The sequence below is a fragment of the Ischnura elegans genome, chromosome X (genome assembly GCF_921293095.1).
Source record: "Ischnura elegans chromosome X, ioIscEleg1.1, whole genome shotgun sequence".
NCBI lineage: Eukaryota > Metazoa > Arthropoda > Insecta > Odonata > Coenagrionidae > Ischnura > Ischnura elegans.
This window is the reverse complement of record NC_060259.1, coordinates 8,084,113-8,111,442: the sequence shown is the minus strand read 5'-3', so window position 1 is coordinate 8,111,442 and position 27,330 is coordinate 8,084,113. Positions and strand designations below refer to the sequence as shown.

Here is a 27,330-nt window from a genome sequence, read left to right as displayed (position 1 = left end):
AGAAGAAAATCGTTCAGACAGTAGTGCTGTGAAGTACGGCGAGACGCATCAAACACAACTCGAAGCTTTATGAAGCTTAATATGAATGACAGCATGATGAGGTAGGTACCAAGCCCGCTTTATCTGAGAATCGGAAGTTGGAACCTTTACCATGTGCCCAAGTTCCTTATAAACCTTCATGAAGTCTCGGTAGGCAGCGGCTATCTCGGGCTCCCGAACGAATCGTTGCTCAGTCGACGCAAGTGAACTAAGAGCCGTTCGACGAGTCTCGTCTACAGTTACAGGAAGCTCTGATATGATTGGAAGTTGAACGATATATCTCCCGTCCGACCCACGAGAGTGAGTATCCTTGAAGTGCTGCTCACATCGCTCATCCTCGGGGCGCAAAGTTCTCGTGGAGGGAGGAACTTCTTCTTCTTCCAAAAATCGCTGAAGATCATCCAGTAGATTCTGTACAGCCGCGCAATGCAATGAGACGAGAGACTGTCTTGGAGTGGATCCCGCCCGCCGTGACTCGCTCCCTACAGTTGGTCCTGAGATGTCCCATCCAAGAGCAGTGTTCTGAGCGATGATCTGTCGGTGAGGGAATCTTTGCAGCCCTTGGCGTAGTAATAGTCCGTAGACATCTGCACCAAGGATGAGGTCGATGGTCTCAGGCTTATAAAAGAATGGGTCATCCATCTGCAGATTGGAGAACAAAGACAAATCTGTCTCAATTATCTCTCTTGTAGGTAGTGGATTCGTGAGCCGCGGTAGTAGTAATGCCTTAACTTCATGGCAGAAAGTTGGCGAATAAACGGAGTACAGTGAGAGTTGAACGATGTTCAGTGCAGTGCCAGCCTCAGCTGCGCCGATTCCTGACAGAGGAATCTGATTTCGCTGGCGGGGTAAATGAAGAAGCTGTGCGAAGGCCTCGGTAATGAAGGATACTTCGGAGCCGTTGTCTAATAGCGCCCGAGCTTGTACTTGGACCCCTCGAGGACCCGTGACCAGTACCTGAGCCGTAGCGAGAATTACGGAGTGGATTGGAGCAGCCATGTTGGCCATGAGTGTGTTGACTGCTATGCCATTTGCCTCAACAGGAGACTTTAATTGAGGTTCAGCTTCAGTATCTTTAGCAGCACACACATCGTTGCCAACCGTTACTGTATGTAACAAAGAATGATGTCGTCCACGACAAGTGACACAGCACTTAACAGACTTACACTCCTTGAAGCGATGACAACCCAGACAGTTGAAGCAGAGGTGTAATTTTCAAGCCTCAACTCTTCGTTCAACAGGAGTCTTTTCTAGGAAACCGGAGCAGACGGCTATATAGTGGTCCATTGAGCATATAGGACAATTACGGGTGCTTGTGGAAGATAGTCGCATAGTCTCAATGTGAAAAGACTTCGCCCCAGACGAGGAAAATTTGGGCGTCGTGTTACTTCCTTTGTCCCAACTCGTAAGAGGAGCTATCATCTCTAAGGCACGGATACGACCCTCGAGAAACTCTACGAGCTCCCTAAAACTGGGAAATAAGTTTGGATTCGCTTCACTATTTGGTGTGCGATTACTCAACCGATCCTTGGTGGTCAGGTGCGACTCCCATGACTTTTGCGATTCTTTATCCAAACGCTGAGCCGTGATAAAGACAAGCCAGTCGTCCCTTGTTGCCACTGGACGACCCAGGTTCTCTAGTGCTCAAACCACCTGAATCGTACGGTCAACTAAAGTCCGCAATTCCGATGCTGACTCCTTCATCATCTTTGGCAAATTCATTAGAGTGGACAGATGAGTGTGCAAGCACAGTCGTGGATTACTGTACCTTGCTTTCAGGGCCTCCCAGGTCGGTTTGTAGTTGGCGTCCGTAACAGAGATGTTTTTTACAAACTCCACTGCAGAATCCTTTAGGCACATCTTTAAATATTGCAACTTTGTAGCAGGAGAAAATCGATGTTCTCCGTCCACTATTGCTGTAAATAGATCGCAGAACGATTCCCAATCCGCAAATGTACCCGAAAAGCTCGGCAACGTTGTTCTCGGAAGCTGGATGGGAAGTTGGAAATTAGCGTGATCGGCCTGACCAGCTCCACCTTGTCCAGATGAGGTCGTAGGTACATCAGGTAACTGGGCGAATATGGCTTTTAGTTCAGCGCACCTATCATAATAAATCTCCTCCGTCTTCTCATATTGTCCATCCACTAAATAACACTCCTTCGACACATCTTCCCGCGTCACCAGCTCAAAGTGCGTGGAAGTGTAATCGTTCCAATACTGCTTAAGGGAGTCGATTCTACTCTGAATGGCTTCCTTAGTGATATTTGCAGCGAATTTATCATGCTGTATCCGAAGAATAAGTGTAACGAAGTACTGATAGTGACTGGAAACAAGTACCGTCCCAAAACTTTTTGCCCTCTCTGCACGAATGTCCTGAATGTTCTTATGCGTGATGAATCTCATTTGGTAATTACCCAAAGAGATCAGATGTTGCGGTAGTAACTATAAGCGCTATCAGTAAATAATGTCATTCCCCTGTGAATGAACTTTTTGCCTTATTCATTGCCGAAAAGCATTTCAATAAAGCCTTCTTGATTCATGATCTTCAGGTGTATAGATGTATTTATTTTACGAATATTGCCCTTTGTAGGGTCGATCCCTTGTTGAGGGCATGAATGGTTTTTTAAGGTGTAGGTGTAAAATCTGACTTGTCTGATTTATTTTTACTGTCCTTTTTTGTGTCCATTTTACCCATTAACAATGCCTATGAGATAAAGTCGCTCTGTGATATCGAAGCTTTTCTCATTTACTCCTTACATTGCTTGTTGCCTTTTTAATTACGCTTTCAATATGTTACTTTAACTGAAAATTTCGGAAATAACTGAAATTCTGCAAAATTTCTTTATGTAGTATTACCATCTCTCGTTTTATTGCTTGATTTTTTTTTGTGTGTTCAGCAATGAATTTCCAGCATCATTTCTATGGCTTTACGTTAGTCTCAAGTGCTTGCTTAAGCATTTAAATTTGACTTTCCCACAAGATTGTCTGTTTTCTTCTTTTTCTTTTGGAGAATAAGCTACTGATTTTTGCTTATCTTTTTCAGAACAACCACGCTATGCGACTGCTTATGCATGTGAAGGTTCTACATTGAGCATTGAGTGTCGGGAAGGTGAATTGATCCATCTCATCCGTGCCAACTACGGCCGTTTTTCCATCACTATATGCAATGAGCATGGAAACACTGAATGGAGTGTTAATTGCATGTCCCCAAAGTCCCTCCGTGTACTTCATAACAAGTGAGTACATTTTTCATATTGCCCAACTAGCACTGGTTATCCAAAAATCCCTGTCACTGATAGCATCCTGTGGTACACACCCTAAGTATGGAATGAATATCCCCAAAGGGAGGATTCAGTGGGGATCACAGTCGAGTACGCTGGGGATAGCGGTATGATGAATGTCCGGCTAAGTAATGGTTGTGAATGATATCCAGGGAAAGGAGGAGGATCCACTAGCCAAATTTCATCCTGCCAACGGTCTTCATCGAACTATCTAACTCTGATTGATATGATGGCTTCTGCTCTGGCTGCTCGAACAATGTCATTTACGTTTCCATAATTGACAATGCAACTGCTCCAATTTTATACCCCACGCGTGTACTCAAATATTTATATTGTAAATAATAGAATAATTTATTACATGATCCCTTACAATTATCTATCATTGGGTATTTTATTGTAAACATATCAGTTTGATTCGAAAGAAGGTAAACAATTATAGGGCATGGAGGAAAATTCAAGCCAAAAATAAATTGGGCGTCTTTATGACTATGAATGAATAATAAAAAAATAAAAATAATCCTTGGCAATTATTCCGATAATTTTTTTGTAACGGACACAGTATTAAAGATGTTTATGATCCTTATTCTCTCAGAAAGATTATTGAACGGTGAAGTGAAATTTTGAGCATGACTTGGGGATGACCGAAGTCATTTTCTCTCTCTCCCATGGGATTGAAAATGCCTCAAAATCCCTTCAAATGGCTGGCTGGGTGTGAATTTGAATTTTCATTAAGGTATTAGTAATTGAAGTCAATCATACCCAAGTGTTACAATGAGGGCTTGATTGTCTTATTGCTGATATTTAGGCTATCCCTTCCATAAGTTTTCTAGAGATTTTTCCTTGTGATTTATTCTCATAGATCATCCTTCATTATGCAAAATAACAAATGCATTCTTATGAAAAGTTAGTGGCCAGTGTCCTTTAATGCATATCCCTCTTCAAATCAAATGTGGAATGGGCCGTCAATTAATTTAACCATCTTGCCTTGGGTATGATAAAAATTAACATAATCTTGTTTCATCCTCATTGCTTCAATCATCTGATGGTCTGAGCTGTATAGCCAATCTACATAGTTTTTTGATAAATTGTATGAAATAGACATTTTGTTAAGCACATTAGTTTCTATCAAAGTTAGTAATGCTAATATCCAGCAACTCTATTTTTTTAGTATTCTCTATTTGTGTAATTAGCATTCTTAATTTTCATATTAGTGCAATGTTTTGTATCACATAGATTGAAGAACTACTCTATTTTAATATGTATGTATTCATTGTTGTTGGAGATGGTATCACTTTGTAAGATAACTTTTGGAAACAAAAATATTTATGTACTATTGGTTGCTCTATAATGCAATGAGTCACTCATTGTTTGCCCTTCTTTGTCTCAGGTGCACTCAACAGCAAAACTGCAGTATTCTTGCCAGCACAAGCACATTTGGTGATCCTTGTCCAGGCACTCTAAAGTACTTAGAGGCCCACTATCAATGTATGCCAGGTATGTTGAACATTTTATGAGTGTGTGACTTCAAGTTCTTAGTGGTCTGGTCACTAAAGATTCATATTAATTATCCTGTCTTTGGTAAATTCGTTGATGGTTATTATGCCCATTATTAATCAAATTTGTAGCGTAGAATACCTATTTCATTATCAAGTAGATTTGTTTTTAACTAAGATATTGTTACTCAGCCCTTGTTATCTTTTAGAATCAGAGGTTGCCGGAGCGTTGAAGTTTCTCACTGTTTCTTTTGCAGCCACTACAACCACTACTACGAACAGGCCGAGTCCACCATGGCTGGTGACATCTCGGCCTGGCTCGTGGAGCACTCCCAAGGCGCCCACCTCCAAGGGAGGTGCACCGGAAGGAGCTGCCAGCTCAACGCCCATGCCCACACCCGCACACCCACAGCCCTCGGCAGCAGCAGCTCGGCCTCGCACCCCAGGGGACGACCCCCCTTCTTCCCTGCTCCCACTGCCTGATGGGGGCGAGGGTGAGGAGGGCGTGGTGGTGGTGGTGGACGAGGGGCCTAAGCCAGGCACAGATGAATTACCTGTCAGTAGTGTGACAGCCCTTTCTATCCCTGGGACGCCAGCATCTCCACCTGTGTCATCAACACCTGTGGGAAAAACAACTGGCCGACCAACATCTGGTAAAATGATTCCGTCTTTTCCATAATCATCTACAGCAACCTTTTTTATCTATTTTCCTTGTTGCATAGATTGTGCGTTACGTATATTAGCTTTGATATAGTGCATATAATTCGAATTCAACTTCCAAATTGATCTCTCAGCTGCACTCACATCTCACAGTTCTTTAAAGAATGTATTGCATCTATCGTCTGTGCTCTTTGGCTAAGCTGCCTAGTTGAATCCCATTTTCCTACTTCTGTGGAAAAACTAGAAAAAAATCTGTTTCAGTGTTGTTTAACTGAATGTTTATTTAAGTACTTAAATAAGTTCAATACAGTAAATTCCGGTTATTACGCGCCTCACTTTACCGCGGTTTCGGATATACCGCGGGTCTCACCATGTCCCCCAAAATGATTACATTGACCTTTTTTTTTGAGGTAGGTAACTTTGTGGCAAATTTTATCTCGGAGTGACTACCTACGCGTCGCAACTGCGCTACTTCAAGCGACTGTATTAACACGGTTGGCGACGTATTCCATACATAGTTTCGTAGCCATAAAAAAAACTCGGTAATTCCTGATCGGTCATTGTGTCTTGTGAACTCAAGCTGAAAAGTGTGTTGCACGGCTATAATAATTTTCGAGATTCAGGGAGATTGAGATAATTCTCTTTCGTACGTTCGCACTGCGGCGCTCAAACCAAGGTAGGTACTCAATGCCCACAGGCTTCAAGCATTTAATGATGAATGAGCTGTTTTACCTTTGTCTTAGGCTTAATATGAATATGAAAATTACTTTTTTACGAAAATTTTCATTGATTTTAGGGTTAAAACGATGTCTGCCAAAAGGAAAACTTACACAATAAAAGAAAAGTTGGGCATAATCGACAGAGTGAAGCGCGGAGATTCAGAATCAAGTTTATTCAGGGAGTTTGGTGTTCCTGAAGGAACTATTTGTGGCTGGATGAAAGAAGAAGATAAATTACGATCATTTGTTGATCAAGTGGATGACGAAATAGGACTTGATAGAAAAAAGGCCAGATTGAGTGCTGCTGGTGATGTGGATGAATGTTTGTTTACGTGGTTTGTTCAGAAGCGCAGTGAAGGTGTTCCATTATCCGGTCCACTTTTACAAGCACAGGCAATTAAATAAAATAAACAAATAGGTGGTGCTCATGATTTTGTTGCTTCTGCTGGCTGGCTATCGAGGTGGAAAATTTGCCACGGGATAGCGCAAGTTAACATGCAAGGAGAATCGCATTCCAGTGACAGTGAAGCAGCTAGAGAATTCTGTGGGACTTTACGCAAGATGATTGATGAGGGTGAGTACACTGAAGAGCAATTGTATAACTGCAATGAAACCGCTCTCTACTACAGATTGCTTCCAACAGAATCACTTGATATGAAGAAGTCGGCAAATAAATCCGGAATAAAAATGAGCAAAGAAAGAGTGACTTTATTACTATGCGTGAACAAATCAGGAAGTCACAAGTTAAAACCTCTGTGTATTTGTAAAAATTGAAGTCCTCGGTGCTTCAAACACGTTAATATGACAGCACTACCCATAAATTACAAAAACAGTCAGAATGCCTGGATGACTCGAGACATTTTTTTATCTTGGTTCAATGAAGATTTTGTTCCATTGGTTAAGAGCCACTTAAGATCAAAAAAGTTAGAAGAGAAGGCACTACTTCTGTTAGATAACTGTCCGGCCCATCCGTCTTCTGAGCTTTTGATGTCGAGGGATGGTAAAATAGTGGCTTCGTTTTTACCAAAAAATACGACAGCTCTTATTCAGCCCATGGATCAAGGGATAATCAGAGCCTTTAAAGCCCACTATCGGCGGGAATTGCTCACTAGTGTCATAAATTCAGAACTGCAGGTACAAGAATATCTGAAAACAGTCACCCTGAAGAATATGGCTTATAATGTTGGATTGGCATGGAAGAAAATAACTTCAGCTACAATCCTAAATTGCTGGTCAAAGTGCGAGTATACAGCGGGTGATAGCTTGGAATACAAAGACCAGTTTTTGGGTTTCACGGAAGAGGACGCACGTGAAGCTTCAGATGTTCTTTCTAATAAACTATTTGTGAGTGATCTCGAGGCCTGGGTTTGCGAAGATGAGGAAACTCCTGTATCTGCTTATAAGAGTGACGAAGAAATTGTGGCTGCAGTCCAGAGCCGTGCAAAAACAGCTGCATCATCGGAAGATGAGAGCGAGAATGAAGAAGACGAATGTGAGGTCGAGATGCCAAAAATTGGCCATTTATTACATAATATAAGTGAATTGATGAATTGGTTGGAGGGACAAAGTGATTGCGATAGTATTAATCTGTTGCACTTGCAAAGCATAAAAAATTACGTGACAAAGAAACGCCATCAACTATCGCGGCAAAAGAAAATATCTGAGTATTTTAGTAAATCCCGTTAAAGTAGAGAGTCTTAATCATAAAATCAATATTTTAATAATGTATTACGCAATAAATTGGCTATAAAAATTACCGTTAAGGGTTTTTTTATTGCTTCCCATGCAGTTTCCCATAATAATGCGGTTGTCCGATAACGCGGGTGTAAACTATGTCCCCCTAGACCCGCGTTATAACCGAATTTAACTGTATTTGCAGTGGTTTGGCTGCTAGGCTTTAACATGGAAGGCTGATCAAGTTGTGGTAGTAGTCACCCCCTCACCATCTATTTAAGGATTTTATTCAATTACATCTATGTGTGGGAATTATCAGTGCCAGAAGTTCAATTTTTGTATTTGATCTGCTACTCTAATAGCACGAAATTTAACAGTGCTGTTTGGTCTCATGTTATGCTTCAAAAGAAGATATATACTTTCTTTTTAAGATTGGCGTTGACTATGCGCAGCATTCCCCCTGGTCTGCTCTGGCATTGTTGCTGGCATTTTTGGTGGTACACCCAGAGAGATCTCTGGGGAGGTATGAATTGGCTATTGAATTCCCCTTGTTGCAACATAAAAGAGTAAATCTTTACCGAAGGATGAATTCCAGTGCTACTGATTATGCAATTCTACTATCTACGGAAAATCGTAGAATTTTTTTCTTCTCCATAGGAAAATATTTCTGTTAAAACATTAAATAATGGTTTTGCTTGTAATGGCCCATGCTGCCCCAATGACAGCATTGGGATTTCCCTATCCTACTCCTTCCATCCCTATCATTTCCCTGAAGGTGTCATTGGGCTCTCATCAAGGTGGTACCTCCTATCCTTTTACACCTAGAGACCCAGCCCTCAGGAGTGTAACCCCACGAGTCCACCCTGGCTCCTCGTTTCTGTTGTGCAATTCTAATATGTCCAATTCTGGGGAAAAACTTGTTTCTGGAAATGAAAATAATGGCTTTTCTTAGTAAGAGAAAGACTAAACATTGAAATAGTACATAGACAGCTATCTTATGTAGTCTTAGTCTAAGTTTGACTTAAAGTGTAGGTTAGGTTTTTAAGAAAATCAGTTTGAAACTTGACCTCTTGTTGAGATATGCTAAAAGTCGTTATAAAAATTGTTGAATTATTTTTTATTTTTCTGTTTTCACATTGATATACATGTCATTCTAAATTATCAAAATATTGTCATATAATGTCACAAAACAAAGAGTAAAACTGAAAATTTTGATGAAAGTAACTTATTTTTTGAGTTTTGTATCAGGCATTGAATTTGAGTGCTCATAGTTCTGCATCTGGGACTAATATATGTGTTGGCCAATTTTTTTAAATGTATCGAATTGATTTATTTCTTAAATCTTAGTATGTTAGTGTCATTGAAAACTTTTGTAACACAGGTCTATCGATAGGGTATGTACATGTAATGTGTTTAACCCTCACACTATAGTTTTGGATTCAGTGTGGTGTATTGCCTGCTTTACAGCTCCTGGCACCATTCACCCTGAACTGACCACCCCTTCTCCGAGTGTGCCATGGCTCAGGGAAGGGGAATCATCTCAGTCATGCAACCCTACTACAGCACGTGATTTGTACTGGAACTGGACTGGTGCAGGTGAAGTAGCTGTCCAGCCTTGCCCTGGTGGTGCTATTGGCGTAGCACGGTGGCAATGTTTGGGCAGTGGCCAGCGCTCACCCGATGGTCCTGACCTTGGTGAATGCCGATCAGTGTGGCTCACTAGCCTTGAGTCGAGAGTGGAGGAAGGAGACTCAATAATGGGCATTTCTAATGATCTTGCTCAAGTGACTGCTAGTAAAATCCTTTATGGTGGTGACATGATGACCACTACAAAGATTGTGAAGAAAATGGCTCAGAAAATGAGCTTGGATATCAGAACATTCCCTGATCCTAGGCAGCGTGAAGCCATAGTTACTGAACTTCTTCATGGAGTGGTGAGGACTGGTAGCAACCTCCTTGATAGCTCGCAGAAGGGTTCATGGAGGGACCTTACGTATGAGGAGCAGATGCGAGTGGCAACGTCACTCCTCATTGGTCTTGAAGAGAATGCCTTTCTGCTGGCGGACACTGTTGTCCGTGAAAAGGAAGTGATCCAGCTAGTGAAGAATATTTGTAAGTGCTCAGTGTTTCTCAATAATCTTGATATCTACCCACTCCATCTGTTTTCATTTCGTAGATTATTCTTTGGGGAGGGAGGCAAGGGTAGCCAACAAGTGTTTTGATGCATGAATTAGAGTGTTGTATGTGTGTAGTGGATACAAGGCTGTCAAAGAACTGGTCATTGCGAGTGAAAGTGTCAGAAAATCCAATCTCTTAACATGGAAGGTCACTGCTCACAGCAGGAGGCTCACAGAAAGCGTTGTCTTGTGATTAATGAGAGTTTATTTAGGCTTGGTTTGATGGATTTCTATCGTATTGTAAATTAAAACTTAATAGCAGTTTTCCACAAACAATTGTATTCACGTGATAGGTTTCAGTGCGTTTCATTATCATCAAATAAGAATTCAAAATGTTTCGAGAAAAGTCGGGTGAATACAATTGAAAGTTTCTTGAGTTCTAATTTGCTGTATGTCTTGTGATGGGGTGTGTGAATCAGGAGGTAATTTTTCTTTTTCTTTTTAGAAAACTTGTGGGAGCATTCTACGATCTCCATGAATTTATCTCATTGTATAACTTATGAATGCCATTTTCCATAGATTTGCAATCCAAAGAGGTGGGAACAGGCCTCGGTGATCAGTCAACTAAACATCTGCCGTGTTTGTCTGATCCCAAAATATTTTGGCTGTATTTCAACTTTAGTAAGACTCTTCAATTCAGCATTAAGTTTCAGATACCTTATAAAAAAGTTACTGAATGAATTCAGGATATTGTGGTTTCATTTTATGGCTTAATATGGCTTCACCGACCTCTTTCCCCCAGCTATTCATAAACAATATTTTAAGAGGAAAATTTTTTTCATTTTTGAGAAATGGCTCAGAAAACTCATGACAGTGGTGTCCATACTAGAAAAAATTGTGTCCAACAAGGTATCCATGTCTGTATGCTATTGGTTTGGTCCTTATAAAAATGCATATCTTTCTCTTGGGGAATTGAATACTGTCTGTAAGTCAGAGGTGTCCGTGAATAGAGGTTTCAGAGTGTATATTGAGATTGTGTACATGACAGTTAATTTGTTGATTAATTGTTAAGTAAAATTATACCATTCTTAAATCATTGTGTCTCAAAAAGGGAACACCCATTACATATTCATACAAAATTTTATGATGAAGTTTTTAGCCTACAAAAGGCAAAGTGACAAAGCAATTAAGCAATGATATCCACTAAATTGGCCATGAGAGAAGTTATTCTGAATTGTTGAACAGTTGCTTGTGGCTTACTTCCTAATCTGAGCAATTTTTTCTTGTAGTTATTTTGGGAAATTAGTCAAAGTTTCTCTATTCTGCCTCGAAAACTTCTCACCACGTACAATAGCATTTTGTTTTATAGCAATGATGTTTCATTCTGCTGTGGTGATGGTGAACAACTTCCTCGATGGCTTGATTTCCCGTTGAGGAGAATTATTTCTATGGCAACTAACCTCTTGAGCGTGCACGATGCAGCATGTGGGCCCTTGCTATTCCGTTCTGATATGGTTCTTTAATCATGTGTATTTAAACCACTGAGGTTGCTTTAATTGGGAGGCACTTAAGATTTTGTGCATACGTTAAGTAAAATATTTTTAGCATGGTAATGACCCTCTAAACAAATTTACAAATTTTTTTGTTGCTGCATAATATTTTCATTCTCATTAGCAAGAAACTGTGCTGTGGAGTGGTTAGTCTCAGTTGCAATAATTGTAATACTTTTATCATAAAAAGTAATTCAAGACATACCAAGGATCGTCTACACATGGTACAGGTGACATTTGTTTTCCAAATAAATCACACACAAAAGGTAGACGAGGGTCAGCACTGTCGATCTCTTCCCAGTTATTTTCTTGAAAATTCACAGAAAAAGGAAAAGGCAGAACTGGAATCAAGAGATTTCTGAAGTGATATCTGAACATTCTACAGTGTTTTCTTCCAGTCAAGCTCTTGCTCATCTGACAACTCACGAGAGCTAGAAGCCATGGTCCACTAATGAGGGGTTCAGATATGGAATGGACCCAAGGCTGAAAAAAATAATAAAACAACCAAAACAAACATAGGAGCAAAAAAAAATCCCAACCCTAAGCTTTAAACATCGCAAATAAGATACCAGAAGCTGGCATCATGTCTTTGAGGTTCGGAGAAGCATTGAGTGACAATGCCTGGATAGATCATGTCTTCACTATCATTGCTGCAATCAAAGAGAAAGGAAATAATGAGGCAGAAAAGCAAATAATAACGAACCACAGAGGAAAGCAATCAGCATCCCTACACAGAGCGCACAATCGCTCAGAGAGTACATTTTTAAGAGCATGAGTGAAAGGATGTCTTTGATTAGCATCCACCTGATGCTGCTCCTTGAGGAAGCATTTCTTTCCTGACATCAGCAGGAAAATATATTCCAAAAAAATATGAGTGCACACAGACAACAAAGAAGCATATAATGAAAGCAGGCAGATGTCTCACATATGTACTCACTAAAAGTACACACAAAAAAGGCTTGAGACATAAGGATTCTTAATGAAACATTCAGATGCCTATGGTGTGTCACGCACTCTTGAGGCATGATGTTCAGAGGACGCATATGATGCGTCACACATGCGGAGAGAAGGACTATGGGCATTTTAAAGTCATGCTTTGAGAAATTAATATACTCTCCACTTCTGTTCAGGCTACAGGATTGAAGTATATTTTTTAAATCATGTTTTTACAGTGCTTTTCTCCTTTATGTGTGATTGACAGTGTGAACATTTTTAAATTGAAAACTTGATTTGTGATTGCTCTTTGCTCAGTTGAAGACAAGTTCACTAGTATTCCAAAAAGAATATTCTGTTATAGGCTGAAAAAGGTTACGACTAAAGTTGGGTTTGTGTTACCTGGATGAGTACGAATGAGAGATTAATATTTGTTATATTGTTTTCAGTAAATTGGATTTTCATATTTCAATGCATCAATTTCAGCTTTTCTCCTTTGAGTTTTGGCCAAAATTTTATTTGGCAGAATCAAAATATTCTAATTTGGCCTGTGTATCTTAAATTACACTGGACGGCAAAAAATATTTTTTTCTCGAGCCCTGGTACCATTCCTGCTGATTCTAATATAATATAACCTCCTGAATCCGAATATGACATCTGTTTTCCTCCATCACCCACCATTTTTGGGGGGCAGTCCCCCCTCTGATTTTCATTACTTTTGCAATAATTTGTAGGAATGGAAAGGATTATATTAACATTTATATTTCTTACTAGGTTTTTGAGAGGTGAAAAGTTCTAAAACAAGATAATTAATGTTAAGGATGTAGATTTGGGGGGATTGGTTTCCGTTAATGATTTTAAAAACGCATTAAAAATTATCATCCTTTCCTTTTTTCCCAATTTTTTCACTTATTTTCTTCATTTTTCAGCTCCCATTTCATCTTCCCCAACCCGAAATATCCCAGAATTATGGAAAAATATATCAACAGCTCATATTAGCATTAATAAAAATATTTAAGAACACGGCATAGAAAAAATAATGAAAATTTGTGCCAACAGTTCAGAAGGTACGCTACCACGCTGGTGCCCTCAATACCACACGCGCATCAACCAAGAGAAAAATAACAAATGTGAATAACAAAAGTAATTTGGTATTTGGTTTCCCTTTATACACTGAGGTAGAAGTTTCTCATACAAAAATCAGCAGTAGGCCTAATATACATACCAACATGCCTGCATTCAACTTCTCTGAAAATCTCATCTCCTTTGGTGATATCTTCATGGAACCGTTCCCAATGTTAATTTGAAACTGCTCCAAAATATACTATGAAAAGTTCCAGGTGTGAATGAAGGAAATGCATTTTTAGTGATATGTTAAACCCCATGGCCTAATACGCTGACAGCAATTCCTCGACATGGGTGACATAATCATCACTTCATTGTCACCCAAAAAGTTCTAACACACGTTTCAGAATCCAAGGCGAGCTCAATTTTCTTTCCGATTCACAGGTTTCATAAATGTTGAATATTGGAAAAGTTTCCTATTCTGGGGGCCCACGAATTTCTTCCTTGGTTTTAGCCTCACTAAAACGAGGACTTTAAGGTAAAAATTGAAATTCAGCTCCTGTCTTGTCGATTGCTTTCACAAAATATTTCATCTGTCCTAGTTTGATGTGCAATGGTGGCAAGTGAACATTTTCTGTCGGAACCAGGGAAACATGAGCGACATTTTTATAACCATGTGTGAAGCTTTCTCGCAGGGGCCAGTTCCGTGAGATGTAATGTTTTTCTCAGGCGTGTCTGTTGTATTCACAAAGGAAGCAGTTCAGAAGCAGCAATAGTAGTTTGACCAAGTATTTCGTCAAATTACTGTAACAAGTGGTACAGCAAACACTTGGAGCTTAATCCTAGCCCTGAGCGCCAATTTGGCAATAAATTAAATTATAATATAAATTTAATGTAATATATTAAAATTTAATTGCTTTTAAGAATTAAAGAAAGAGGTTATTGCTGCAATGTTTAAGTCAATTCACCGCAAACATAGCTGAAGCGATGAGAATGATTTTTACTCACGCGTAACATAATTACACATTAAATCACGGTAATAATCACAACTCAAGCCCACATAGTGACATTCACTCGGAAAAAGCCGGAGTTAAACAACTTTTATTGTTTTGCACAATTTAAACTACTTTGAAAAAAGGACCCTTGTCCAGAACACCAAAAGAGTGGACTCTGCGATCATTAGAGGTATACTGAGGGAAGGTGACGACAACTTCAATATACATTATTGATTTGATAGGCTGATACTTGGTGGAACTCCATGATTAAGGAGAAAGAATACTTTTATCTCCAATGAGAGTATAAAAATCTCAATCTTATATTACTCGTATAATTAGAAAGTATTACTTTTCTTTTTTTAGCTGCGAAAGCAAGAGAATTGCTGTCCAAGCCTGATCGGGACAGGCCATCGTAGTAAAGTGAATCTTCCGAGCCATGCTATGCAGTAAAATATTTTTTTTATTACTGATGTTTCTTGTTGTTATATATTTTTATCATTCGGGGGAGGATGATGTGAAATGGGAGCTGGAAATTATTTTTAAATATTTGAAAATTTGCGAAAAAAAATGCAAAATTGATCATTTTCAATGCATTTTTACACAATTTACGGAGAATATTTCCCCCAAAATCTACCTCTTGACCATAAATATTAATTTTTTAGGATTTTTCCCCCCTCGATACCCCTAGAAAAAAATTAATTGCTAAAAAAATCCTTTTTAATTCCTCCAAATGACCGAAAAGTGATGAAAATTAAAGGGGGGGAGCTTCCACGAAAATGGTGGGTGATGGAAAAAAACGGAGTTCATATTCGGATTTAGGAGGTCATTTTACACTAGAATCAGCAGGAATGGTGTCAGGGCCGATTTTCATGCCGTCCAGTGTAAATGGAGGCTAAATCTTTTCTTGTTATAGCTTTGACTTTGTAAAATTGTAATTTACTTCCTTATTCCATACTTTGCTAAGTGTTAGTCTTTAGGTGTTGATTTTTTAACAACTACAGTGAGTCCTCGTTTAACGTTGTTGATTCGTTCCTGAAAAAGTCTACGTTAAGCGAAACAACGTTAAACGATGCAGTGTTTCCCATAAGAAACAATGTAAAAAATTTAAATTGGTTCCTAGCCATGTTCCTAACAATCCATTTCTTCATGAAGAATCCAGAATTTCCCGGGCGAGAATCCAAGGAGGCCAATTATCGGAGCCGTAACTTTAAGCAGACTTTGTGACCAATAGGGTGGTTTCCTATTATTTTTTTTTTGCCTAAATCGAAAGATTATTACTCCTGGAGTACGTATTTCACGCTTTTAGATTTTTAAATGACGATATCTATTTTTCACGATTAAATGAAAAGTGAAAATTTTCAAGCGCGCGAAAAACGCGACGCTTAAGTATGAATGTCGGGAAATCTCTCTGCGTGACGTATTTCTGGTACCCCTCCCGCCCTGCGAGGTGACCTTGAGGCAACGCTTAGCGCTGATACGACGCAGGCTGCTAGCGGCTAGCCTAGTACCCTGTTGGCTGGTAGCGCTTGGCTTAAATAAGGATTATTAATAACTTATCAAACGAGGAAAACTTTCCGACCTTAGCCAGTTTTAATAAGTGATTGTTAAGACACGTTTCCCTGAGCTCCGCGCCTCATTCATGCAATGGTAACCTCAGACGACGTATAACTCCTATCTTCTCGTATAGAAACTAGGTCCCTGTGACGTCACGTGGAGTGGCATCGCATGGGCGCCAATCTGGCCCTTTTCAAATGAGGATAAAAATGGACCATTGCCATTCGTCTAAACCGGTATTTCTAAAACGAAATAATTTGTATGTTGTGAATACACTAATGGTGGGTAACGAATCGCAATCAATGCCTTTCGTTTTCTTTGATGAAGGAAACCACCCTATCGGGAGACACCTGAATCAGGCCAAAACGAAAAAATCTGAATCTGACACTCGGAAGCACGAGGATGAAGGGCGAGTCAATTTTCGTGATGATATGAATTCTTTAACCCGGCGGAAATCGCGAGAAACATTCATTACCGATTATTCACTTCAGCATGATAACGATTCATTCGAAACGAATTTTCATAACGAAAAGGTTGGGAAGAAGGCATTATTAAATGAAATATAAAAACTAAAAAGAAAGTATTTTAATGGCGAAACATCGATATTTTCAGTAACAGAAGAAATTTTAATTGTAAAAACTCGACCTGCAAACCTAAAACTCGACCGATCTCTCCAGCAGTTGCACCTTCTTCAATTCTTTTAATAATACCAAGTTTTTGTTCTAATATCGCCATTTTTTCTTCACGTCTGAAGAACCGCCAGGATAGCCACTCTTCTTCGTGGACATTTTTTTCGGTTGGCATCAGAAAAATAAACGGATAATGGGTAAATGAGGCGATAATTATTCGCTCAGACGCATATTTAACATACGCTACCCACACCAACCTTTTCTGTCGAGCGAAAATTACCAATCGCATTAAAATAGTAATATTTACTATACATCAGATGCGCTTGTGTCCTATTCGCCATTCATTTTTTTTTTCGCCGCGCATAATTTGAACAACGTTATCGCGAAGCAATAACGACGTTAAATGATCAAGGGTTTCAATTTTTGGACAACGTTATCGTGAAAAAACTTTAAACGGGACGACGTTAAACGAGGACACACTGAATAATGATAGTTAAATCATTACAATCTTTTAAATTGGTGAGATAAATGGTCAATACTTAAGTTTAATCAATAGTTATGGTGCTATTTTTTCATTTCAATGATATTAAAGATTAATTGCAATAAAATATTTTCAAATGAAAGTGGTAATAGATGGATTTTTGAAGATCCAGCCTTCTATCTGTTTTTATTGTCAGTATGTACCTACCTGTACCCTTTTTTTCACAAGATGTAACATAGATGTCCTGAGTGCTCTGAAGTCTTGGGTCATATGCACATCAGCACAAAAGTCACTTCTCTCAGATGAGTAGTTTTTATTTCCAAGAGATACACATCACCACACTCACTTGAAATTCTTGGACACAAGCAAGAAAAACAACAATATTAGCCTTTAATAACGATTTTTGATAATGTATTTTCTGTTTGTGTCTTGTATCTTCTAATTTTGTAATATACCTTGTTGCAGTGTTGTCTGTGCGGGTGCTGGAGACTCGGAATGTAGGCGTGGAAGAATTCCCTTCTCCTGCTGCCTGGGATCAGTGGAATGCCAGCAGAGACTGGGTTCAGTTGCCCCGGGCTGCCCTTCTTGAGAACGGTGAAGGTGGCCTCGTTCGGCTTGTTTTCATCGCATTTGATCGCTTGGAGGAAGTGTTAAGGCCGCAGCCAGTAAGCCCCAGCTGGCGAGATGGCATGAATGTGATGCGGAAAGCCACACGGGTGCTTAATAGCAAAGTGATCTCAGCCTCTCTTGGGAAGGGCAGACACATTCAGCTGTCCTCTCCAGTCAGAATTTCTCTACGTCATATTCGAACTGAAAATGTCAGTGACCCAGCATGTGTATTTTGGGATTACACTACCAGGTGAGACTTCATCAACTACCTCTGTGCGTTGTAGAGTGCTGTAAAATCTCACTTCTTTCTCTGTTTTAGCTAATTAGTGTTAAACACATTCAGCACGGAGCACGTCAATTGTCAATTGCCAAGCCGAGATATGTCAATTGACGTGCTCTGCCGGTCGGACCTTTCTCCACCTCCGTACGTGACCAATATCCACTTCCGAGTCTTCCGATTCTGTGCATGGCCTTCAGCAAGCCTTCCTCTTTCGACCCGTGTGCGCCGTTTGTGAATAGCAGTATTTGAACGGAAGATATGGCACGAAAACCTCTCTCCATATTTCTTCCTTATTTTTTCGGCCGATTCTGACGACGTTCGTGAAAATCCGGCCCGCATTGGATGTGTTAAAGTTATTTAATGTTCAATAGATTCTTGAGTCAACACTCTGGTTATTTTACTCATGATCATGCTGGTTTGGAAGGAAGAAGTAAGTACAGTGGAACTTCAATCTATCATTTTTCAGAAGGATGGAGGGAAAAAAAGATGAATGCAGGAAAAGGATCATTTCGGGATTGTTTGACTGGGTTGCTTATGTATCAGGAAACACAGGATTTTGGCTTTTAATTTTTATATTCTTTAAAGGATTCATACAGGAATTTAGCAGATTAAAGGAATACAGTAAACTCTTGATTTTACGAAGTCAGGGGGACCAGAAAATTGGCACTTCGTAAAATCCAGTTTCGTAATTTCAAACCTTTTCCATAAGTCACGAAAAAATGTTTGCTTTTGTTTCTTCCGCCGTTTTTTGTCTTTAGTGGTCTTATTTAAATGTTTTTGGTGGTTATTCTCGGCATTATTCATAGAAAAGGCTTTTTGTTATCGATTTATACAGTGAAAGATCGTTAAATAATTATACCACCATAAATTTCCCATTTCTCGTTCATACTTCAACATGAACGATCGCTTAAGAAATTCCCGACCAGTTTAGAAAACGTAATCAAATAATGAATTGCAAAGTTTATGATAAGAATTTAATGTTATAAATTTGTGGTTAGGAGTGAATAACAACTATTAAGTACGCGTAAGATAGATATTTGTTTCCAGCACCCACGGAATTTTAGCGGCAGCCGGCCTAACCGCCATTTATGTCGCCCTCTATCGCTCAGCGACGAGAAAAAAAAGAAAAACGAGGGCCTTAACCCATTTCCAAAATAACCTTCGTAAGTTAATATTTCGAGTAACTCCGTATTTTCAATTGAATGTGCTATCTTTTCAATTAGTTATTTTCATTGAGATTCAGTTACGATCATAAATTACGTAGGATATCTTCTGGCAAATATTTGAAGTAAATTCTGTTTGAGTTCTCCGTTCGGTTACTGTGCTCCATCATATTTGCAGGCGTTGCTACGAAAGACTTTGTAGTATACTATATAGTGTGGAAAGAGCAAAGAAAATAATTTCAATTGAAACGTCAGCAGAGAAGAAGAGAGAGAATTATAAGCGCGGCACCATTTCCCCGATAGAGGAAGACACTTCTTGAGACTCTCTCCGGTTAATAACTTACCCCAGTTGCAGGTAAAGATGAATCATGCCCTTCTCCACAATCGGGGAACGTTCCCAGTGGATGGGGTGAATAAGAGTGGGATGGGGATTGCCTGAGGAAAGAAGTGGTCCGCATATGGTGGGGTGGAGGGGAAAGGAGAAAGAAGGGTGGGGAAAGGGCCTCCAGCTCTGCCTCAGTTTGCGTTTGGGGGGCGTATTTTTCTACGACGCACTCAAGCTCCCTAACCTTAGGGAGGGAGTGAATGGAAAATGCTGGGGAAGGAGGGGTTTGGGATGCGTGAGGTGGGTGTCGGCAAGATCAGCAGAGGGCCGCGAGAGGAAGTAAACAAAGACTTTGGAAAGAAAGATCTCTCGGCATGGGAAAACGGGGAGACGCGCGAGAAGAAAGTTCATGGTTAGAGTTAGAAGTGCGTCTTCATTACGAGTAGCCTGAAAAATAAGTTTGTGGTTAATAGAGCCCAATACTTAAGATATTTAAGTTGTTTACTCAGGAAGGCCATTGTATACACGAAAAGATACTACTAAAAAAATCTGCTATTTTTTTTCTTTTTGCCCTTCTCCATCGCCGCTTCCACCATGGTTTCTCACTTGCATAAATGGGAATGAAATTGGGGACCTAACTCGTTAGCCAGATCAAAGTATCTTAATGTTTGGAGGGCAGCGTGTACTTCTTTTTTATATGGTGAAATTACTTCCTCACTTTCATCCTCATCGTCACTGCTATTCTGACTAGTTCCGGCTGCTGCTTCTTCCGACGTATGTACCGGCGTCCCATTGTCGCAAGCCCGGAGATCATCGTCAAGGGCAATATAATCGTTTGATGTTGCGCGCTGTGCTCTTCCTGCTTTTTCCAAGAAATTTTCAAAATCATCTTTTAAGCCTCTAATCTCCTCCGCGATTTCATCCGCTGCAGCTTCCTGAAGGTATAACGTAACGAATCAACCATAGCCGTGATATTATAGCGGTAGAATTACTAGTAGGCTAGTTGTATCAATTACCAACCTCGAGAACATCCTCATGATGCGCTATCAAAGGGAATCCGGCCGATTTCCAGCAATTTGCGGTTGTAGTGGAGGAAATCAAGTATGTCTTTGAACCGTGTTTCTGCGATGAAAAATGACAATTTTATTAACTTGGCCATTTTAGCAAAGTTAACAAAATCGTTATTTCTCATCGCAGAAACACGGTTCAGAGACGTACTTGATTGCCTGATTGGCAGGAGTGTGATGCAAACAATTATTTTTTGATGATGGCATTGATTGATAGATTTTCAAAATGCAGTCAGAGTGGTCACTTTCGGGGAGGGAGGCCCCCCGCTCGGAGGGTCGAAGAGAGGGGCCAGTGAGGGTGAGCTCGTGGAGGAAAAGGTCCCGGATTAGGGACCCTTCGAAGTGCTTTGGCGAAAAGTAGTCAAGTAGTCTTCGAAGTACGTCACAGCAGCCTGCCTTGCGAACGTACCAGGTACATTCACAGCAGTGCAAAGGGTTAAGTAGGAGTGTACGAAATACCCCGCGCGACCTTCCTGACATGTTAAACTACGAAGTATTGTGGATGCGATGTTTGCGAATAGGGACGTAAATAGGGGCATTATGTCAGTCGCGATATTTTACTGAACTCCAACTTCCCCTAAATTCCTACCGTGAGGTTTTAGGCGAACCCTTTCTTTCCAAAGTTGCACTATCATTTACGATGTCACACTTTTGATGAACCACAGTTGGAAGCGCTGATTTTTTAGCTACTTACGCCGGCGTAACTAGTTTTGTTGACAAATATTTTGCCGTAGTTCGTATAAACGAATGCCATATGCTCCTGGGGACCGAGCCGAGGTTCGTAATTTCAAAACATTTTGTAGAATTGAAACCTCGTATAATCGAATAGCGCCATGTATTTAGCATAGGCTTTTCGCCGGTACCGCAATATCACTTCGTATAATCGAAAACTTCGTAAAATCCTGCTTCGTATAATCGAGAGTTTACTGTATTTGCATTTCATGGAAATACTTAGGGCATAGTGTTGATTGGACTAATATCTCTTTCAAATATCCTAAGGGAACATCCACCTCATTAAAAAATGTTTGCATGCCATCTTGGCATTTACGCTTCTACTATGGATTTCTATCCATTTAAAAATTCTTATGTATCAAATGCCATTTCAAGAACAAGTATTTACAAGAGCAATGTGTTTGTTACACCTAAAACAACCGCTTTTGTCGGTGCAATTATTGGTTGTGAGATGGATCACGAAGGCCTAAAATAGTATATTATTTGAAATGTTCCTTTCTAATGAGTATATTTTTAATATAATTGAGGCAATCTTGTAAAGCGTGAACAATATTGTGTTAATCGACGGCGGCACGCCCATGATCCTCCGCTTCATCAGACTTCTTGTTTTCACGAGGTCGCTTGCTCTGACCCACTTCTACCATCATGTGCTAGCGGAGAACCTGAGGCGTTTTGCAATATTCACACACTTCACCTGCTTTTTCAGAAGGGCCATAGTCCCAAGATGAATAAAAATAAAACTAATACAAATGAAACATGACTTCATTATATCTAAACTCAAAACACTCGCTGCTTTGATGTCAACAGGTGCGAAAAGTATGGAACCTGTCCTTTGAGGAAAAGTTCAGAACTGATACTGTCTCATACGTCATATGCAGAACGGACTGCAGAGTGTGAAGCGTGGCCATAAGTGACTTTGCCACTGAATGTTTTGTCCGAAAGAGAAGACAACTTACCCACGCATTTCTAAGTAGCTTAGCTCCAGATAAGCAGGTGAATTCAAATGACTAATAGAAGGAAACAAAATATCCTGAGAAGATATCCCTTCGTCTGTGACTCTGACTAGAGAGATTTATATTATAACTCATTAATTGTAACCTGATATCCTGTTATCAGAAAAAAATGTGGCATCAATTTCGGATAGGCTCGGCTCCAAGGATATTGAGTTTCATCAGTGGGTCATTCCACGTCAAATCACCCAGAAATTTTCAAAATGACACCCACCGACTCGGATTTTGATGAAATTTTTGTCACTAGCTACTATCACCTATCTAATGACCCATGTAAAATATTTCTTCTCTCACTCTCATAGTTTGCAAGATATGAGGAGTCAAAGTTTGAGATGTTTGCTCAGAAGTGGCGCTAGTGGGAGTCAAATTCCAGAGTGCAGGGCACAGGGTAAAAATTCATAACTCAGAAACCACATAACATATTTGAATGAAATTTTGACCCCTTGTCTATCCAAGTACATAGCTTCCATAGTAATGTCTTTTATTCCCCTTGCATTGTTATGTTGGCCAAAATGATGTCAACAGTTGTAAATTAACCGATTTTTTTAGCTCAAAAACATTACTTCATATTTTCAGAATTATCACCAAAAGGCAGAGCAGTTAACTCATCCAATTTTTTTTTAAATTGAAGGTTAATATGTGCTCCAATATACTGTGAAATAAAAATGGTGGTGTTTTGACTGCCACTATGAGTATTTCAGGTTTTACTTTTTTTTCTGCCCCTGTGAGAGGGATTTTGGACACGTACTGTAAGATAATAAGTATAAGTGTATCCATACCTTCATGAGGATATATTTGAAATATTGGTCAGTAAATCTAAGACCAAACATGTAGTCTAGTGAATGTGGCTCTTGTTCATACAATTTTTTTTAATAGCAATACTTGGCTTGAGGCAGCTGAGGGTAAAAAAATCCAAATGGCTCAGAAATGTGAAATGATGCTTTTTTCCTGGAATTTACCCATTTTTTTAAGTGTTTAGTTTATGGAAAAATTGGTATCAAAATACATTAGGCTCTTACTGTGCATTAGAGGATAAATGGAAATACTAATTTAAATAAAATTATTTAAATAATACACTTCAATGTGTTTAAGGCATCTCCCGAACATCTCTGGAGGCTCTCTCGGGCAACTAAATGCTTTACAACACCACCAATTCCATCACATGGGGATATTCCAAAGAATGTCCATGATGCCATTAAGGAGAAATCCTGGTAATGCTTGCAAAGATTGAGAAATATTTTGCAGTTCTAGTACCGTCCTGAACAACCATCACTAAAGTAACTCAATTTTTTGACTAAAGTAAAATTTTCCTTAACAAAGCAAAATATTATTCTTTGGGTTTCATAAACAAAAGCTACATCATGCTCCAAATCATCTGACAAGATGCATAAACTGGAAATAATAAGCTGTTTAGTCAGGTGATCTAGAGTATAAATCACAACAGGGTGTACCGTACAACTATCACTTGTCCAGTGATTCCCTTGTGCCTCATCCTGGATAACATATGAGTAGCTCTCACTGAAGTCAAAGAGAACAGCTGCTTCATGGGGTCCAAGATTTTCTTTCATTTTCTTAAGGTAGTTTGCCTGTACCTTCGTAATAAATGAATGGGGCACCAGTTTTTCCACTCTTTGAATTTAAATTGATAGGTACTCATCAAATGTCACCGTGAACTTCACCAGTTGATATCTGTCACTGGAAACCCACTGACTGTATGAAACTTCATCTCTGGGGTCACATTCTTCAAACTTTTTCAGCAGTAAGCTTTTCAATTTTTCACATGAAGGACACTGAGAGCAATGTCGCAGTATACAGTCCCTATTATTTCTAGAGCACACGGAATAACCAATTAGGTCCTGGCTTGTTTCCTCTATATTACAGGCACTAAGCAGTAGGTTGACATTTTAATGAATTGTGCAAAAACACACTGAATGCGTTCCAGGACATCCTGCTACCACAAACCATTTTGGACCTAGGTTGCAGAATTTAGAAAAGCCAATTTTAATTCTGGGGAAGTCAAATTTAAAAGTGGAATACAATTCCTTCAAGTTAGCAAGTAATAATCTCTTCTGAACATGTACATTTTTGGAGATACTTATGGAATCTTTCTTTCCAGGCATCATTCTTGAGTACTCATCACTTTCATAGAAAGTCCTAACTAATTGTAATGTTTTATTTTTGCCTTCCCTTTTCTCAATTCAGGTGCAGCTAATTTTCCATTGTCTCTGAAAAGTTCTCTTGCTTGGCGGGCAGTGTACTCACTCACATGAAACTCTTCCATTACTTTCTTCCTGCTCCATAAAGTTGGTACCAATGATAACAGATGTACCTTTCCTTGATGGGTGCTTGATGTGTCAACTTTTTGTTTGATTAACCCGTCAGCGTCCAAAGATTTTTTTAAATTCACGCATATTTCACTTTTAAAAAATATGATACTTATGAACTTCACACAAAGAACACAATTCAAACTGACTGAATAATGGAGGAAACCTTCTACTAAGTATGTGCACTGAAAGGTGTGCTAAAATTCACATATTAAATACATTGCCGGAGCATTGGCTCACCACTGCACTGGGTGCCCTATGGCACCCGTGGGCGTTGACGGGTTAAGTCTATGAGCACATCTATATCATGAACTTTCTGAAGTAGTTCTTTTGGCAGTTTTGGGTCATCCTTTTCTGGAGATAATTCTTTATCAAGAAGTCTTTTAACTTTCCTTTTAAAATTACTGCATGCTGACTCTACTTTCCTTTTAGCGTAGGTTGACCTTCTGTGAGATGATATGCCATGAAATTTTAAAGGTGACTCCTCTATATCTTCCAGCGTTCTGTTAAGTAGCTTAGTTGATTTTTCTTGGGATACTGTTGTTTCAAAATTCAAAATACTATCATTGCTGTCACTATCTACTGCTTCAACATCAGAAAGCTCATTTCCAAACCTGGAGTGTTTCTGTACTTCCTCCCTACATGGCTGGCATACTTTCATTCCTGGCACTAATTTCCGAAGAGTTGGGATTTTACAGGCCTTTTCTGCAAATTCAAGACTTAAATTTCTCAGTGATTTTGATATTTTCTTCTTGTGGCTCTTAAAAGGATCAAGACAATATATTTGGTAGGTTTCATACTTTTTCAAATAGTATATTCTGTGATGTTCGCAGACATTGGATAGGACTTCCCCAGGTACACCACTTCTGAGAGATAACAGCTGTTTTTCAAGCATACTCATGATCTCAATTTTGTTCAGTTGCACCACTGGTGTGTAGCTTTTTTTGAGGCAATCAGATGCAGTTACTTTTCCAATGCTGCACAGTTCAACAATTTGCTCATTTTGAAGCATAGTGGAGACACTAACCTTTTTTAATGTCGAAGTTCACAATGAGCAGCTTTGCCTAACTCATAGCACACACAATTAATGTACAGGTAAAAATACACTGATCGTACACACAGAATAAACTTGGACACCCCGGGAGCATCTTTACACAAGAAGACTTGGCAGAAGACTAAAAGTGGTACCCTAGAATCTATTTTGATTTATCATGCCCTCACTGTGATACATTGTAATACTTTATTCTTCCTAGAGGTTGCACTTAATTCTCTTATTCCTTGGGGAGATGTAATAACTCTGAAAGGCGAGGCTGAATAGGTGGGATTGTATTACCTTCTCAAGTTTGTCATGTAATACAATCATATGTGAGGCAGGGGAGAAAACAATGTGGCACATAATGTCAGCATTATCTCTCCCAGTGAAATAGAAATTTAATACTCCAGTTGCCAGCAAGGAATGTGGATATTGGTGACAACCTGCTACATATCTATAAGTAATACCATTTGCTCTGCCAGCTCTTCCATCACTAAGGGTTTGGAAGACCATACTTCTTCTGTGAAAGTGAGGCTAAATTTGTACAACTCCAGTTCAGGGGGACTCATTTAATCACTTTTTCACAGATCTTAACAAACTTGTACATTGCATGTGCTTATGATGACCACTGGTTTTTTGGATGAGTGCTTTCTAAACACGAGGAAGAACAAGATGTAAAAGTGAAATTTATGCACCCATATCGAAAATCCCCATGTGATGGAATTGGTGGTACTGTAACGCGTTTAGTTTGCCCGAGAGAGCCTCCAGAGATGTTCGGGAGATGCCTTAAACACATTGAAGTGTATTATTTAAATAATTTTATTTAAATTAGTATTTCCATTTATCCTCTAATGCACAGTAAGAGCCTAACGTATTTTGATACCAATTTTTCCATAAACTAAACACTTAAAAAAATGGGTAAATTCCAGGAAAAAAGCATCATTTCACATTTCTGAGCCATTTGGATTTTTTTACCCTCAGCTGCCTCAAGCCAAGTATTGCTATTAAAAAAAATTGTATGAACAAGAGCCACATTCACTAGACTACATGTTTGGTCTTAGATTTACTGACCAATATTTCAAATATATCCTCATGAAGGTATGGATACACTTATACTTATTATCTTACAGTACGTGTCCAAAATCCCTCTCACAGGGGCAGAAAAAAAAGTAAAACCTGAAATACTCATAGTGGCAGTCAAAACACCACCATTTTTATTTCACAGTATATTGGAGCACATATTAACCTTCAATTTAAAAAAAAATTGGATGAGTTAACTGCTCTGCCTTTTGGTGATAATTCTGAAAATATGAAGTAATGTTTTTGAGCTAAAAAAATCGGTTAATTTACAACTGTTGACATCATTTTGGCCAACATAACAATGCAAGGGGAATAAAAGACATTACTATGGAAGCTATGTACTTGGATAGACAAGGGGTCAAAATTTCATTCAAATATGTTATGTGGTTTCTGAGTTATGAATTTTTACCCTGTGCCCTGCACTCTGGAATTTGACTCCCACTAGCGCCACTTCTGAGCAAACATCTCAAACTTTGACTTCTCATATCTTGCAAACTATGAGAGTGAGAGAAGAAAT

General features: G+C 39.3%; 1 protein-coding gene across 6 annotated transcripts in view; it reads left to right on the top strand.

Annotated features, from left to right (window-relative positions):
- The window catches only part of LOC124171334 (latrophilin Cirl-like), a 262,984-nt gene that overhangs the window by 139,794 nt on the left and 95,860 nt on the right, over positions 1-27,330 (top strand). For 5 of the 6 annotated variants that reach the window (XM_046550485.1, XM_046550487.1, XM_046550488.1 and 2 more), the window contains exons 3-7: positions 3,083-3,275; positions 4,708-4,814; positions 5,071-5,466; positions 9,334-9,978; positions 17,656-18,049. In XM_046550485.1, coding sequence (XP_046406441.1) covers positions 3,083-3,275; positions 4,708-4,814; positions 5,071-5,466; positions 9,334-9,978; positions 17,656-18,049 — 1,735 coding nt within the window. The remainder of the gene's footprint in view (positions 1-3,082; positions 3,276-4,707; positions 4,815-5,070; positions 5,467-9,333; positions 9,979-17,655; positions 18,050-27,330) is intronic. The other variant, XM_046550490.1, reaches the window with a different exon arrangement.